The 18,849-nt window shown below is 39.1% G+C and overlaps 1 protein-coding gene across 1 annotated transcript in view; it reads left to right on the top strand.

The window, feature by feature from the left end:
* Positions 1-17,721, top strand: part of LOC142158849 (cytidine monophosphate-N-acetylneuraminic acid hydroxylase-like) — a 91,607-nt gene extending 73,886 nt beyond the window's left edge. The window contains exons 12-14 of the mRNA XM_075213168.1: positions 11,502-11,618; positions 14,970-15,085; positions 17,439-17,721. Coding sequence (XP_075069269.1) covers positions 11,502-11,618; positions 14,970-15,085; positions 17,439-17,550 — 345 coding nt within the window. The 3' untranslated portion in view covers positions 17,551-17,721. The remainder of the gene's footprint in view (positions 1-11,501; positions 11,619-14,969; positions 15,086-17,438) is intronic.
* Positions 17,722-18,849: the final 1,128 nt, after the last annotated feature.

The following is an 18,849-nucleotide window of genomic DNA, read 5'->3' as shown; positions in this document are numbered from 1 at the left end:
AGTGCAAGTTTGTAATGCAGAACATTAGCAGCAGGCCAGGAGACAGAGTAGATGGCATTGGATGGTCAGATGTAAGCCGAGGTCAGAGGTCACTAGCAAGCAGAATGGTCCAATAACACGCCAAAGGTCAGGGTCACAGGCAACACAGCGGGGTTCAAGGTACAGGCAAAAGGGTCAGGGTCACAGACAAGCAGGCAAGGTCCAAGGTACAGGCAGGGGTCATACACAGTAATCAATCCAAAAGGCTTTCACCAAACACAGCACAGGAGGAGGTTAGCTGACATGGAAACTGGACGCTATAACCGGCAGGGAGGCTAAGACCTGCCTTAAATACCAATTGCAGCCAATCAGAGCCTATCTCTGGAAGTATCCACAGCCCCTGTTAATAAATAGTAAATTTATTTAATTAGCCTGCCGGCTGGTGGGGGTGCTGCGCACGCGCCTTGATTCCTTACATTGCCGGGAAGCACCGCTGAGGGAATTAGTGTCTGACCGTTGCCTTAGCAACGGTCGGGCCATGCCCAATAGGGATGTCCCGGTCGTCAAGGTAACGGCCAGGATGCTGGGGAGCACAGAGAGTGAGTCACGGCGGCTGTGAACATCGCTGCAGCTCGTAACATTTGTGTGATGTTTGGCAGTCAGATGTTTGAGTTTGGCGGATACCGGGAGAATGTTACCTGCCTGACTGCATTATGCCAACTGTGGAGTTTGGTGGAGGAGGGATAATGGTATGAGACTGTTTTCTAGAGCTTGGGCTAGGTCCCTTAAGGGCAATCTTAATGCTTCAGCATACCATTTTGGACAATGCTATATTTTCAACTTTGTGGCAACAGTTTAGGGAAGGCCCTTTTCCATTCCAACATGACTGTGTCCCTGTCACACATCGGGGTCTTAGCCGCACTTACCACATCCACCACGACTACATATCACGACTACCCGGGTCCCTCCGTTTGTTAACAAATACATATTGTTTGTTTTGCTGCATGGGTGTGGCCGTGTTGGCTGCCATTAGGTGATCTTTCCAGACCAAACTGATGATCTGATTGACAGCTTTGCTCACATGAACTGTGCAGTCAATAGTTGTTTGGAACACCCAATTTAAACCTGCTGCTGGGATCTGTTCAATGCCAGAACAAAACACTTCTCTCCTGAGGATAGTTCTTGGCTCCAGGTTCCAGTTGTTCCTGCACTGTTCCTGATTACCCTGTGATCATCTTCTGTGAGCATCCTGCATTACCAAATGACCTTCACTTGCAAATCTCCTTTCAATTACCTGCAATTCCAAATGCATATCTTGCTTCAAATATTCTGGATTACCCGGAGCTCATCTTTCTACAAGTACTCTGCATTTCCAAGCTGCTCATCTTCCTGCAATATTCTGCATTCAGCAAGAGTGCTTATTTCAGTAAGAACTTTGCACTATCCAGTGTTTATTCTCCAGTACAAGTGGCTTTACCAGTAGCATCAGTTCTGTTGCTACAGCTGGTTCTGAGTCTCTAGGGCTTATTTTCAGTTCAGTGTGGAAGAATTTGACTGGCCCGTACAAAGCCCTGACCTCAACCCCATTGAACGCCTTTGGGATGAACTGGAACAGAGATTGCGATCCAGGCCTTCTTGTCCATCATCAGTGCCTGACCTCATAAATGCTCTACAGTATGAATGAGCACAAACTCCCACAGAAACATACCAACATCCTGTGGAAAGCCTTCCAAGAACAGTGGAAGCTGATATTGCTGCAAAAAGGGGCCAACTTCATCTTAAAGTATATGTATTTGAATACAATGCTATTAGAGTCCCTGTTGGTGTAATAGGCAAGCGTCTGAATACTTTTGTCCATATAGTGTATGTATGTTCCTACTTGTCACTGACTGATAATTATTTTAAGAAATAATTTCATTAGCATACAAACACATGCACAGCTTCTTAATACCTAAAATTGCTAGTCAACATGAAATTTACATGGCTTTCTCTAAAATGTATATTTTAGTTGTCAACTATTTCCAGTACCTAATGTTCAATGTACTATTAGAAAAAAGAAAATCCACATATTCTGTGTCGATTTTAGAAGATATCACCCATGCACACCTCGTCTCCTAGGAATGTCAGCCATTAATTGTTATTTCAAATGTCAATATGCCATAAATTATCGATATTGGCTTTGCTCTTCCCATTTTTTTTACAATATTTTCTATGTTTCATATATAGTATATAATAATATACAAAGAAAGACAATGAAGAATAATACCAGAACTGTACACATTCAAATGCATACTGTAAACTAGATAACATCCAACTCTGTATCAGCTCTAGTTGGCAGATTACCATCACATTGAGTGCCAGCAGATTGAAAACGTGACAGTACAATTTCCACTTACTACATTCCCAGAGCTGGATTAAGGCTTTGGGGGCCCGGGGCACTTAAGACAGGGGGGCCCCTAAAATCTAAAATTAAGGCAGTGGTTCCCAAACTTTTGCAGTTCGCGGCACCTTTAGAGTATCCATAATTTATTCAAGGCACCCCTCCAAAATAATTACTGAGCAGTCCTGTTTTATAAGTAGTTGGGTCAAAATAACGTAATAAGTATTTAGGTCAGGACGGAAATACTTAGTAAGTTGTTTGCAAAAATATTACACATAAATCCAAGGAAAAATAATATTTTTATATTTTTTTCTATAATATTTCTGTCAAAGAATAATTTACAGCTAACTCACTCTGTGCCCCTGGATCATCTCCACACACTCTGTGCCCCTCTGCATCCACACACTCTGTGCCCCTCTGTATCCACACACTCTGTGCCCCTCTGCATCCACACACGCTGTGCCCCCCCTGCATCCACTATATATATATATATATATATATATATATATATATATATATAATCTATCTCATATACCTCTATTTTATTAATCATTGATAAAGTAATTATCTAATTATGTTAAAGCTTTAATTATATTACATAAATGTGTTTATATAAATATATATATATATATATACACATACATACTACTATTTTATTCAAACGTTAATATAAGTGGATGGCTTCAGTAATTACTTTACCAATGATTAATAAAATAAAATCTGCCACTCTGGCATTGGCGTTACCAGTCTAATCTTAATGTTTAATGTATATTTATTGAAAAAGCATAACTGGTCAAATAAATAATCATATATATACATATTTAAGAAGACCCTTCATAGCACTTGACTGCTTGATTAAATATATCAAATGTAGCCAGAAAAAAAAATAAAAAAAAAAATATATATATATATATATATGTACATCAAGCAGTCAAGTAATAATCTTGCTATGAAGTGTCTTCTTATATATTTATATACATAAGATGAATAATCATACGTATATACATATTTAAGAAGACCCTTCATAATGAAGGGTCTTCTAGATATATTTAATTATATAGAGAGTAGGCAACTCACCTACTCTCTTCATGCCGAGGAGGAGCTGCTGTGGCTGCACATGCGCAGCAGCTCCATTTCGGCCATTTTGGATTGTAGAGCAGCCATGGTGCTGCTGACAAAGAGTGGTCGCATGTGTCAGTGGAGACTCCGCCGACCGCCGCATCTGACAGCCTGATGTCAGTTGCTGTCTGACCGCAACTGACAGCTAAAGTAGGGATAGGGGAAGTGGATGCGGTCGCACCAAATGTATGGAGTGAAGAAATACCCTCTAAGATTATATAAATTATAATTTCAGAATTGTAATTCCTTATTGAGCGAGGGGTGCATCATAGCCCATAGGCAAGATTTAAGTAATAAGAGAACAGAAAAGAGAGGGTTTAATTGAGATGCACTATTCACAACCATGTGATGGAATGGGAATTGTATAAGGTATCCGATTGTTAAAATATAACTTTTAATTGTAGCTTTATAAAATGACAGCGAAATATAAATACATTAGTTGATCTAATTGTTATTCCAATCATCCCCATGAGGTTCATTAAATATTTTGCACACTATATACAATAAGCAGATGAATGTGAGGAGATAGTGTTAGTATGATCGTATTGATAATGATCACATTCGTAATTGAATGAGCAAACAAATATAAAAGGATAATGTGTATAAGATCCAGGTATTAATCCTGTATCAAATATTTACTGATTCACTCCGTGCATGAGTTGTTGCACTTTTCCGTAAATCTTGTCACATAATGCTTATAATATTGTGACCATGTAGCAAAACATATTATTTGCAAAGTTTATCTCATCCACATTAATAGAATAGATTGTGAGTGCACACAGTGATTATATGATGATTGTAGTGTATAACATTATATATCTGTCACCAAGTATGCTCTTAAAACGATTTGTCTCCTAAGGTCTTCTGAGACAGATCGTACACGCACATCCTCATTATTTGTTTTGTGCTTATATAAACGGACAGATAATACTAATCTCTACGGTCTGTCTCATTCAATTCCTAATAATAAATCATGAGTACATATTACGAATTATGCTCTTTTGGTGGCACATACAAGAATCATTGTGAATACTCTAATATATTGCTGATTTTGTTTAGTATGAATCTCTAATAGTTCTGACTCTAGGAATAAGGCTAATTTCTAGTGTAAACTGGACATTTAGAAAAGGACAATCAGTGAAACCTGGAATAACAATTAGATCAACTAATTACGGAGAATTTTAAGTGGTCTGATTAATTCCTTCTAACCTTATATTTGCTGTAAAATTTATCATGATATGGATTGCTAACTTATGCATATGATTAAAGCTAATCTGACTCCAATACCCCGGGACGAACTCTGAACACGATATTGTCCTTTTAGAAGTTCTATTTTAGACTCTGAAGGAAGTGTATATTTAATCTCCACCATATGAGCAGGAATAACCTCCTTGGTGGAATATGAGGCTTTGGAATCTAGAGAACTTAGGATATAAGATACTCGATACACCCCTACGGAATAACATTGCCTTTACCCGTAGGATGTAACAATTTTGAGACAAATTTAGGGACAATCCTCTATTTTTATATTTTACTCTAATTTTAATAAAAAAACATTTTTTTTAAAAAAACTTTGTATTTATATTTAGCTGTAATTTTATAAAGCTACAATTAAAAGTTATATTTTAACAATCGGATACCTTATACAATTCCCATTCCATCACATGGTTGTGAATAGTGCATCTCAATTAAACCCTCTCTTTTCTTTCCTCTTATTACTTAAAACGCAACTGACAGCTGTCATATGCGGCGGTCGGCGGGGTCTCCACTGACACATGCGACCACTCTTTGTCAGCAGCACCGCGGCTGCAGTCAACAGAGGGGGTCATGCAGGCGGCGGGGGGGCCTCAGAGAGAGGGGGGCCCGGGGCACGTGCCCCCCACTTTAATCTGGCCATGTACATGACCCTGTACTTTCTGTCATGAAACTCTCCACTGTCCACCAAAATAGACCAAGTTGACAATGTACTGCTCAGTGTATTTTTGCAGGATGATTCTGCAGAGTATGTGTGCACAGGTGCTTACATGACTAGCTGAAAAAGAACCTGTGATGATGTAAAATGAATGGTGTGTGGTGTACTTTATATTAACTATTTCACCATTTTTAACTAGGATACAGACTGTATTTTATTTAGAGATGGGCGGGTCCGGTTCTCCGAGAACCGAACCCACCCGAACTTTGGGTATCCGAGTACCGAGCTGAGCAGCTCGGTACTCTCCCGCCCATTCCGAATCCAAATCGAGGCCGAACGTCATTATGACGTCGTCGGATCTCGGGGCTCGGTTCTCGCGATACTTCAACTTTATAAATACACGCCTCCACAGCAATCCATCGCCATTTGACAGAGGGAGAGCGCAGGGTGTAGTCATAGGCTAATTAGAGCAGGGACAGAGAATACAATATTGTTCTTGCAATTGCTCTAACCAAAATCGCTAGTGCAGAGAGAAGGATAGAGGTTTATTATTTTTTCTTCATATTTGGCACTCCCCAGCGCTTTTGGGGTGTCCCCCATAATTGTGCATAAATATTTCTGGCTGTCAAAAGTCATATCTGTCAGCAGTATCTACTAAATAATTTTTAGCACTCCTCAGTGCTTTTGGGGTGTCCTCCCTAATTGTGCATTAATATTTCTGGCTGTCAAAAGTCATATCTGTCAGCAGTATCTACTAAATAATTTTTAGCACTCCTCAGTGCTTTTGGGGTGTCCTCCCTAATTGTGCATTAATATTTCTGGCTGTCAAAAGTCATATCTGTCAGCAGTATCTACTAAATAATTTTTAGCACTCCTCAGTGCTTTTGGGGTGTCCTCCCTAATTGTGCATTAATATTTCTGGCTGTCAAAAGTCATATCTGTCAGCAGTATCTACTAAATAATTTTTAGCACTCCTCAGTGCTTTTGGGGTGTCCTCCCTAATTGTGCATTAATATTTCTGGCTGTCAAAAGTCATATCTGTCAGCAGTATCTACTAAATAATTTTTAGCACTCCTCAGTGCTTTTGGGGTGTCCTCCCTAATTGTGCATTAATATTTCTGGCTGTCAAAAGTCATATCTGTCAGCAGTATCTACTAAATAATTTTTAGCAATCCTCAGTGCTTTTGGGGTGTCCTCCCTAATTGTGCATTAATATTTCAGGCTGTCAAAAGTCATATCTGTCAGCAGTATCTACTAAATAATTTTTAGCACTCCTTAGTGCTTTTGGGGTGTCCTCCCTAATTGTGCATTAATATTTCTGGCTGTCAAAAGTCATATCTGTCAGCAGTATCTACTAAATAATTTTTAGCACTCCTCAGTGCTTTTGGGGTGTCCTCCCTAATTGTGCATTAAAATTTCTGGCTGTCAAAAGTCATATCTGTCAGCAGTATCTACTAAATAATTTTTAGCACTCCTCAGTGCTTTTGGGGTGTCCTCCCTAATTGTGCATTAATATTTCTGGCTGTCAAAAGTCATATCTGTCAGCAGTATCTACTAAATAATTTTTAGCACTCCTCAGTGCTTTTGGGGTGTCCTCCCTAATTGTGCATTAATATTTCTGGCTGTCAAAAGTCATATCTGTCAGCAGTATCTACTAAATAATTTTTAGCACTCCTCAGTGCTTTTGGGGTGTCCTCCCTAATTGTGCATTAATATTTCTGGCTGTCAAAAGTCATATCTGTCAGCAGTATCTACTAAATAATTTTTAGCACTCCTCAGTGCTTTTGGGGTGTCCTCCCTAATTGTGCATTAATATTTCTGGCTGTCAAAAGTCATATCTGTCAGCAGTATCTACTAAATAATTTTTAGCACTCCTCAGTGCTTTTGGGGTGTCCTCCCTAATTGTGCATTAATATTTCAGGCTGTCAAAAGTCATATCTGTCAGCAGTATCTACTAAATAATTTTTAGCACTCCTTAGTGCTTTTGGGGTGTCCTCCCTAATTGTGCATTAATATTTCTGGCTGTCAAAAGTCATATCTGTCAGCAGTATCTACTAAATAATTTTTAGCACTCCTCAGTGCTTTTGGGGTGTCCTCCCTAATTGTGCATTAAAATTTCTGGCTGTCAAAAGTCATATCTGTCAGCAGTATCTACTAAATAATTTTTAGCACTCCTCAGTGCTTTTGGGGTGTCCTCCCTAATTGTGAATTAATATTTCTGGCTGTCAAAAGTCATAACTGTCAGCAGTATCTACTAAATAATTTTTAGCACTCCCCAGTGGTTTGCGCTCAGAATGGATTCAAAGCAGTCCACATATGATCTGAATGAGCAACCAGGTTCTGTCACCAGTCCTGATGTTAGTGTTCCCAGTACGTTATCTGGCCAAGGCGATGTCAAACAACAGAGTGTTTTCAAATTAGTGCAAAAAACAAAAACCCAAAAAAAATTTACTGTATTGAATCGAAAAAGAAGTGTAACTGAGCAAAAGTTAAGTGACGATAAAAAAAAAATTGCAAGCATGCCATTTTACACACGCAGTGGCAAAGAGAGAATGAGGCCTTCACCTTTGGCTATTAGTGGCAGATCCCAAAAAGTTACCCAGCCTACTATTGGTGCATAACTACTGTTACGCGTCAAAGCCGAGCTGCAAGATAACAGTGAGGCATTACAGGAGAATATTTGCTCTGATTCACAAATGACAACAATCCCTGTGGAGAGTCCATCCAACAGTGGGATGTCTAATCGTGAGCATTCTGCTGATGTGTGCCTTAATAGCCCGAGTGTAGCCGGTGATACCCAAATTGAGGATGCCACTTTGGAATTAGAAGAGGATGAGGGGGAGATTTGTGTAGGCGACGAGGGCGCTAATGAGGATGTTGATGAGAATGAGGTTGTTTGTGTAAGTCCTGCACCAGTGGCAGCAGTTCTGGCACGTGACAAGAAAAAGGCCATTGTCATGCCTGGGCATAAAACAAAAAAATCCACTTCTTATGTGTGGAATTATTTCTACCCAAATCCAGACAACAATTGTATAGCCATTTGTAGTGTATGTGAAGCCACAGTCAGTCGAGGGAGGGACCTTAACCATCTTGGAACCTCGTCTATGTTACGCCATTTAACGAGAGTTCATGGCAAAGTGTTGGGAAAAGCTGAAAGTTCTTCCCAAAAGAATACAAGCACTCCCTCATCAGCTAAGACCCTCCGCTCACCGACATACCGACGGCTACAAAATACACCCACCACACCATCCTCATCAATATCCTCAGTAGCGCTCGGAGTTAGCCCGGCATCCCACTTAAGGCTGGATGACTCCGGCACTATTATTGATTCCTCTGAAGAAAGTGTTAGTCCTGCTGCTGCTGTTGCTGCTGCTGGGGGTGAATCGTCATCCCAGAGGCAGGTTAATAAAATGAGCAGTCCTACATTTCAGCAATTAACTGTGAAACAATCATTTGCGAGGGGAAGCAAATATGACAGCAGTCACCCAGTCGCCAAGCGAATCACAGACGCCATGGCTGCAATGTTAGTGTTAGATCTGCGTCCAATCTCCACAATAAACGCAGCTGGTTTTTCACAGTTAATTGAGGTTTTGTGTCCGCGTTACAGAATTCCATCGCGACACCATTTCTCCCGTAAAGCTATTCCACAACTATACCAAAAAGTGTGTAAAAATGTAGAGATTGCGCTGAAAAATGCCATTCTGCCCACTGTTCACTTAACCACAGATATGTGGACAAGTGGAAGTGGCCAAACCAAAGACTATATGACTGTGACAGCCCACTGGGATTATTTCACTCTTGCACAGTGGGGAATCCTTTCAGTGCTGTGCAAGGTGCTGAAACCATTTGAAGTTGTGACATGTGAGGTCAGTGCAGACTCTGCTAGTTTGAGCCAAGTCATTCCTTTAATTAGACTATTGGAAAAGCAGCTTGAGAAAATGAAGGAGGAGCTGAAAGCAAGCAATTCAGCAAAGTATGTTGGCCTTGTCGATCAAGTACTTAATTCGCTTCACAATGATCCTCGAGTTATTAAGATCTTGAACTCGGATCAGTACGTTTTGGCCACTGTGCTTGATCCAAGGTTTAAAATCTACATTGAGTCTTTACTTGTAAATGAGCGAGATGTGAACTTTTGCAAGGAGCCATTGCTCAGCAAGTTGGCCGCTGAACTGGGCCTCGGCTTGACGACGTGTCCTCCTTCACTTTCTCAAGCTGTTGCTCGTAAAAAATTAAATTTCCAAAAAAGAAGCAGGGAAGACACAGGGGGCAGACCAGAACAATTTAACATCTGGGCTGGTTTGAAGGATTTTTCAAAAAAATGTGTCACTTTGCCCATAACTCCATCCAATATGAGTATAAACATGCAAAGGATGGTGGAGGATTACTTTCAAGAGGTAGTTGATATGGAAATGTCAGACAGTCCCTTTCCTTACTGGGAAGAAAAGCAGGCCATTTGGAAACCCATGTACAAACTTGCTTTGCAATACCTAAGCTGCCCACCCTCCAGTGTGTACTCTGAACGAGTGTTCAGCACAGCAGGGAACTTAGTCAGTGATCGCCGTAGAAGGTTACTTCCCAAAAATGTGGAGAAAATGATGTTTATAAAAATTAACTACATCTTCCACGAGGAAGGCCTTCACCATCCAAGACATCCAAGCACTGACTGTTCTCTAATGGCGGATTCAAGCGTCGATGAATTGATAGTCTGTGATGATGACGTACACACTGATGAGGGTGAGGATTAAGCTGAAGATGATGCCGATAACATCTTTTTAAAACTTTCTATGTAAGTGTAGGGTGCAATCTACCCCCAAAGAGGAAAGGGACTTGTGGCATTTCCATATCACATACCATCTTGAAAGGCTGCTGTTAGGGCAATTTATCCTTAAGGGTAGGGTGTCATAGACAGAGTGACCCTAAACTGGCTTTGTCCATTTTTCATAATATTGTACAGTCTATAATGGCTGAATTTTTGGGTATTTTATACAATTGGAGGGGGGCCTAGAGAGACAGAAACCAAACTGGCTTTTTCCATGTCAATTTATATTGTACAGTCTATAATGGCTGAATTTTTTGGTATTTTATACAAGTGGAGGGGGGCCTAGAAAGACAGAAACCAAACTGGCTTTCTCCATGTCAATTAATATTGTACAGTCTATAATGGCTGAATTTTTTGGTATTTTATACAAGTGGAGGGGGGCCTTGAGAGACAGAAACCAAACTGGCTTTTTCCATTTCTTTACATATTTAACTATAAGTGTAGGGTGTAATATACATTCAAAGACGATGGCTGCATTGCCAATATGCATAGATGGAGAGGAAGACAATCTGTTTTGTGTGTAGAATAGGCCTACCAACGAAGAATTAAACTGTTTTTTTGGATGATTTATTACCTCAACAATTAGATTACTTGTCTCTAAAACAGTTGGAGCACTAAATTGGGTTAATTTAGGCCCAAAAACATGGATTTTCCAAAAAAATAGCAAAACAAAACCAAACAAAACCAAAACCAAAACCAAAACACGCAATGGCGGTTTTGCAAAACCAAAACCAAAACCAAAACACGACGGTAATCCAGATCCAAAACCGAATCCAAAACCAAAACACGGGGGTCAGTGACCATCTCTAATTTTATTAAGCTCAGCATTCTAATTGCTTTATCCAGCTTCACAGGCACTAGGCAGAGATGCGTAGTGAGTAAGTCACTATATAATAAATAAATGAAATACCGCACCTCTGGTGACAGCCCTCTTTGAAAGATTACATTTACTATTTTTCTGTTCCCTCTTAATTTTGGTGTGTATTATTTTAGCAATGTACTAGCAAACATGATTCCTGACTACTAAACATGATTGTGATTGAAACTGGAATTTCATGTGAAAGAAAAATAATGTGTAGAGATGTGTAACAGAATGTATTATTATTTGTGATGGTCATGTTTCAAACCATTCTTGTTTTGGACCTTAATTTATTAATTAACTTATTTTTGCCAATTTGTGCAAGTGTGTCATCATACCTCAATTCATTGTGTGATTAAAGATTTGTATTTCATTTGAGGTTTATCTAACGCATTAAAGTATTAGTTGCATCAGTAACGTACTTTGTCTACAGATGATTGAAACTGATGACGAATTTGTTGATTTGTCACGGGGCTATAACTACTTGGTAGATTTCCTCGACCTGTCTTTCCCTAATGACAGACCAGACCGTGACCATCCTTATGAAGAAGTAAGCCATTATTTACTTTGTATGTCCTGGTATGATTACATCTCCTACTTCATATTTTCATATGGTAAATTGTTCTATATATATATATATATATATATATATATATATATATATATATACAAGTTAACCCATGCATGATACTCATGCATTCTAGTCAAATCAAGCTACTTAAGGTGTTAAAAAGGTTCTTGTCATGCATAGCCCAGGCCTCAACCACCAACCACTCCCCACTGTCACCCCCGGCAACCACCAACCACTCCCAACTGTCACCCCCGGCAACCACCAACCACTCCCAACTGTCACTTCTCCTTCAAGAAATATATATATATATTTTTTAAATCTTTATAAACACTTTTAACAATTAACAAATTAAATTAACAAATTAAAAACATCTTAGCATACCAAATTTCAGCCCTTTCTGATTTTTTTTCCCACACACACTACGAATTTTGTAGGTCAGTGTATAACTCCGCCCAGCAGGTGGTGCTGCAGCTTGGTTTTATTTTTTCCACACACACAGACAGACTAACACACGCCACTAGACATTTATATTATAGATATTATAGCCAGCAGATAACCGACACAATGCCTTCTTTCTTGAATAAAGGTGCTTTTTATGCACACATCACCAATAATCCAAAGCACACTTTTGTCAGGATGACACCAGGCCACTCCAGTCCTGGATAGTCATAGACCTTCTGCATAGTTAGTGGTCAACCAGTTCGGCATCGGTTGTGCCACACAATACAGGGGTAAATACAACCAATCCCTCTCCTTAGTCTAATTACCATTAGAGACTTTCTTTTACCTTTGTATGTTCAAGCTAAGTCTGCAAAAATTGAACCCTATCTAACACCTTAATTGACAGATCGTCAGTCAAACTCTTACGATACCTCTTAAAATATGTCAATCTCTGCCCTCTTTTTGCCACAATATATATATATATATATATATATATATATATATATATATATCATGACCATAATCAGCTTTCCTAATACTGAAAACCTACATTTTAAAGTGCAATTATAATGAGAATAAATCTAACCGAACAAAAGAATAAACTGTGCTATGCTTTTAGTATTTATGTGTTTTATGTCTTTTTCCTTTACCGTGGGGTTATCCATGTTCTTGTGGCATTATTGTGTAGCTATATTGGTGTACACTGAACACAGAGCAAATTAAAAAAACTATTTTTCTACAAAAAAGCAATTCATGTATAGTTTAAACTTTTTAGTTTTGGGGTCTGAATTGAAAGTCAGAAAGTTCAACTGTAGTACATACTAACCCAATTTGCTGCACTATGCATGTACTGTAAAATGCACATGTATTGAAAGCTATAAGTAAGATGTATATATGTTAATTTTATGCCCAAAATTGTGAATCAGGGGTGTGCATGTTGAGTACAGTAGTGATGTGCACATCTCAGTGTAACATGCTCACTGGAGATGCAGCCTAGATAGACTTGGTTGCATCTCCAGATATGCCTCTTTGGAGGCGTACCTATTTTGGCTTCCGATGTTAACTTGTAAAGATATGTGCTCATAATGTTGACAGCATCAGCACATATCTTTATTTATTTATTTAGTTTTTCTTCAAAGAGGAATATATAAATACAAATCTGCATCCCTCCAAGAAAATTAGTAGCCAGCATCAGTGCTATAACCTTGGCTTGTTGCTGCTAAAGCAGGAGGAAAACGAGTGTGAGGTCCTAGTGCAAAACAGTTACCAGAACCAATCTCCCTCAGGCTGGGCTGGTCATACTCCAACAGGGAGACCCACAGCATGTCATAATTAAACCAACCCCAACCTGGTCAGCATGGGTCTGAAATCCCTAAGGGAATGGGTCCCACAAAAAATGGGCGTCCCACTCAGGGACAACCAGCACCCTGTTGGATAGCACTGGAGCTAAATCTGGCACCTTGTGTGCCAAGGGTGTCAGGGTAAATGTGGAAAGAAAAATGAAATGAACTACAAGTCCCAGCAATGCCTGGCAGCCATCAATATTATAATCTTCTTGGTCTATTCCTGAAATAGTACATAGGTATCTAAAATAAAAAAATAATAATAATGGGACTTGCTCTTTACTTGCTCTTATCAGAGCCACAATGAGAATGAATGAAGGAGTCTCTATTTATGTTCATATTTCATTTTAAATCTCTATTGACTACTTCATGAATGAAGAAAGAAGATAATCTATGGATTTAGGAGTATATTTAAACAAATGGTTTGGAGGAGTTATTGCTTTAATTAAAATATTTTTTAATCTGTTTTTGTGTATGGGAGGGGGGGGGGGGTTCCATTAGGTTCTATTAGATGTACCTGTTCCACGAGTGCACCTTGTCCAAACAGTCAATGGCTCCTAGGATTTGCTGGGACTTGTAGTTCATCTAATTTTTACTGATCCTGTGCATGCTGGTGCTTGTATTTTCACAAGTTCCAGAAATCCCAGACAGCCCTTGGCAGCCATGAGCATGCAGGCCTTTGTAGTTCCACCAGTCATTTTACTAAACAAAAACATTTGCTTTGGGTAACAAGCACACAATATTATGCAGCTAGTATACGGCAGATTTTCTCCTAGTTTTCAAACATTTGCATTTAATAAGTATGTCACTAAAATCTATTAACTTGTTGATGAACCTGTTAGGAAACATATTCCTGGAAAAGTTGGTGTACATGTCAAAGATTTTGTTATATGAATGTTAGTTTACTAATCTATTGGTTTACTGTAAAGTTATAACCCATCATCTTAACTATTTGCTCAGCTCCTTTACAGGAAGCAGTAGGCAGCGCCATCTTTAATAAGGATAATGATGTCACCCCATCCTCAGGGCCCTCTTAACAGTATTATAGGCCCTCGGGCAAAGCAGTGCACTATCTACACAGCCACTCACCCACTTACGTACAGTTAGTAGGTGTAGATTGTTTTTGTGAAGGTCTAGATATGTATTCGCAACAGCAAGATTACATGTACAGCTGATACTGATGGGATTAAGCCACCTAAACGTTTTAATAAAGAGAGTTTGAAGATTCTGAATAAAGCTCCTGGAATAATATACTAAAAAGCTAACAAGCCAATGAGGCCTCTATGCTCATGGGGCCCCAGAGCAACTGCCCATACGTTAAGACTGCTCTGCCGATCCTCTTACAGTATATAACAATTAAGTAATTGGCACTACACATCAGAAAACTACATATGGAAAACCTAGGGGTATCTTATTTTAAACCAGAAATAATGTTATTACTATTCATATGTTCTAGCTTTTGACACTTTTGATAATACAAATAAAATTCACAGAGCATTGACAAGTGTTAACTTTTGCTTGTGTGTTATGTTTTATTTTTTGTCAGATAAGATGTCGCGCTACTGTCATGAGACATGTAGCAAAAAATGGACTTCTATGGGATGATTTGTATATTGGATTCCAAACACGGATTCAACGGAATCCAGACATCTACCATCATCAGTATGTTCCAATGACTCCATAATTCGTGGGGTAGTTTGATGCTGGTAGTTTGTGTACTTGAACTTGTTCTGGTGTGTGGTTGTAATGAAGTATTTTCCATGTTCCATTTCCAGCCTTTAAAAGTATAATTAGTTATTTTTAAGCATACTCAGAGAAAACTATTACAGTGCCTGTAGAAAATCATCATACCCTGTCAAAATCATTACCTTTTGTGTTTTGTTACATTACACTAAAGAAATTGAAATAAATTAAATCAAACATTTCCAGCTTTATATACACATTTTACCTTACAACATTCAACTAACGGAAAAAAGGCACAAGTTCTGAATATTAATAAAAAATGAAATACTAGAATAACAGGGTTGGGAAAGTGATCAGTCCACTGATGTAATACTTTATATAGCCACCGTTTGCTGTAATGACAGCAATCAGTCTATTTGGATATGTCCCTACTAGCTTTATGTACCTAGATTGGGGAATATTTGCCCATTCTTCTTTGCAGAATTGTTCAACTTCAGTCAAATTATGTAGTGAGCGGCGATAGACTGCTCTCTTCAAATCCATCCAGAGATTTTCTATTGGATTTAGGTCAGGGCTCTGACTTAGCCAGTCAAGGACATTCACCTTCCTACCCTTAAGCCAGTACATTGTTGTCTTGGCGGTATGTGTAGAGTCATTGTGGTGCAGGAAGGTGAACCGCCTTCCGATCTTCAGCTGTCTAGCAGAGGGTCACAGGTTTTACTCAAGAACTTGGGTGCACTTGGCAGCATCCATCATCCCTTCAATCCTGACCAAATGCCCAGTCCTCGCTGAAGAGAAATACCCCCACAATATAATGTTGCCACCACTATGCTTCAGAGTAGGTATGGTGTGTTCTGGGTAATATAATGTGTTTGGTTTGCGCCAAACATAGTACTTGGAGTTCAATCCAAAAAGTTCTATCTTGGTCTCATCTGACCTTACTACCCTTTGCCACATGGTATCAGAATCTTTCATGTGTTGTTTTACAAAGTGCATATGAAAGTATGGCATTTTTTTTTAGAAAAGACTTCTTTCTTGCCACCCTGCCATACAGGGCAGCTTTGTGTAAAGCTTGTGAAATAGCTGTTACATGCACAAACTGACCAATCTCAGCTATAAAGACCTGTAAGTAGCCATTGGCTTCTTGGTAGCTTTCATGATCAATATCCTCCTGACTGTCATCCAGTTTGGAGGGACAGCCTGATCAAGACACAGTGTTGGTGGTGCCATACGCTTTTCACTTCTTAATAATGCTTTGAACGGTTCCTAGAGGGATAAAAGCCTTTGAAATCTTTTTATAACCTTCTCCCTTGTGCATTTCCACAACTTTATCCCAGAGCCTTTTGAAAGCACCTTTCCAACCATGGTGAATTATTTGTATTACAATGCAGTACTAGTAGTAATATCCTCAAGGAACAGCCATTTTGATTCTGAAAAAATCAAAACAACTATAATTGTAAAGTGGAGGCCAATTAGCCTAATTAAATTTATAATGGTTACTCTAGGGGTATGCTTACTTATACAAACCAGGTATTTTAGTAATACAATTATATATATTGTTAAGAAATTTTGTAAATGTTATTTTCACTTTGATGGTGACAGTTACAACGTGTAACTACAGCTGACAAAAGCTTGATTTAATTTATTTCAATTTCCATGGTGTAATGTGACAAAAGGTAATAATTTTGACAGTGTATGGTGATTTTCTATATACACTGAATGCCCTTTTGTAGTTACTCATCTACTCCAAAGTCCTATAGGAATCTGAGTACCTAAGGGCAGTCAAGAAGGGAAAGATGGCTGCTATAGGCCAAGAACATGTTGAGACCAGCATTATACAAAAGGGTGCAGGTCATGCCATGCTGGTGGCACGGTCATGCCAATTTGATGGTGTTGCACATACCCCGGGTGTGTGTCTAACTTTAACCCCATTCCCTAGCTTTCCCATGGTGAGCATGGGACAAACATTCTGACTGATCACAGAATAGTCCCTTCAAATCAAGACTGCTCCATCTAAATGGGGGCAGTTGGGCAGTATGAGGTTCTCCATTAGTGATTTGGGTGACAGGTCTTTCCTTTCCCTATCCCTTACCCCTGATTTATTTCCTCAGCTGCTATAGCTGTCTTGCTATGTCCATGTGTCATACAACCTATCTGTACAATCTCCTAATCTACTCATCCCATTCATTTAACTCCCTGGATTTTCATTGTCCCTCGGATATTGATCAGTGATCTTGTGCACAATATATATGTATCACCAGAAAATATATGTATATTTACATTTAGTATATCATCTCTAACAATAACTACATGTTCGCTCTCTGTGTTCTAGATTCTGGAACCATTTTCAGATCAAACTGCCTCTGTCACCACCTGACTGGGATACGTTCTTGGAACGAGAGAAACAGAATGTAGCTACAGCACAAAACTGCAGTTTAATGTAAAATATAACATACAAAATGGCTGCACAACTTACAGCCCAAGGAGAATTTCCTTTCATATACCTCTCAATCTTCCGGGAAAACTAATATAAACTCAACTGTGATACCTAAATTGTGTGAAAGATATATTTATACTTTCCAATTTTAGTAAAAAATTCTGCTTGTCTCCTAAAATACTGCTCAGTTTAGCCTAATGTACGACATAAACAAATCATGTAAGTGAGAGGACATCTGGACTGTCTTTATTACATATATCACTTTTGGTGTGTTAGGCTGTTTATTAAATTGCTTAGAGCAGGCCTGTCCAACCTGTGGCCCGCCAGGTGTTGTGAAACTACAAGCCCCAGCAAGCTTTGCCAGTAGACAACCTGTTGATAGCTGGAAGGGCATGCTGGGTTGGACAGGCCTGGCTTAGAGAGTGTCCACATATATGCAATTTTCCACATGTAATTAAACAGTTCACATATACAATGGATCTTTAAAATTGAATTGATTTTTAAAAACAGGATGGTGTACTTATAAACCTAGCAACATGTTCCTGCCACTACCAAATAAGAGCATTGCTAAGGAAGCCGGCTTCACCATCCAGCCAATCAGAATTGTGATTGGCCTTTACTCCGCTTTCCACCTGCCCTCAGCCTGTGGAAACTTCTGCTCCAACTGTGGCAAAGAAACTCCTGTGAATAGAACCTGATTAAGGGTTGAGGCAGCTCCAGCCTAATATGCCTGTAGTGCCCTTTCTCCTTCCATGCTAGGCTAATACGTGATAGAGAAAATCTATCTCAACCTTAATTTAAAATCCACTTTCTTCACCCACCACCAATATTTATGTTCCTGTGTGTCATGATCAGAGAGAACTTACAGTTATTTATAAGGGTTAATCCTTCACATAATTGTGGGGAATAAGGCCTAAAACATAACTGCAGTGTAAATATGGTATATCAAATGAATCCATTGATAAGTTGAGCTAATAAATTGTAAAATGTGAGGTCACAAAGTCTGTTGTGCGTGTATTTGGTGGCTCTGCACATCCCAGTGTTAGAAGATAGCAGTGTCACCTGTAGCAGCTTCAAAGGCCCTTGCAGTGAGTTTTATCCTTGTCTGGGATGAAGTCTTAACACCTGAATAGACTTTTAGGAACCACTCAGCATGGTGTCTGGCTCAAAGAGACCATGTGCTGACTTAGCTATAGTATATAGACATGAATAATTCAGTTTTAAAACATGCCACTTAAAATTAATAAAAGTAGTGATCAGCCACAGAATCCTCAAAAGCATTATGAAGCAGCTCATATGTCACTTT

This window comes from Mixophyes fleayi, chromosome 5 (genome assembly GCF_038048845.1).
Source record: "Mixophyes fleayi isolate aMixFle1 chromosome 5, aMixFle1.hap1, whole genome shotgun sequence".
In the NCBI taxonomy this organism is placed as follows: domain Eukaryota; kingdom Metazoa; phylum Chordata; class Amphibia; order Anura; family Limnodynastidae; genus Mixophyes; species Mixophyes fleayi.
Note: the sequence above shows the minus strand (reverse complement) of the source record. Positions and strands in the feature narration are given on the sequence as shown.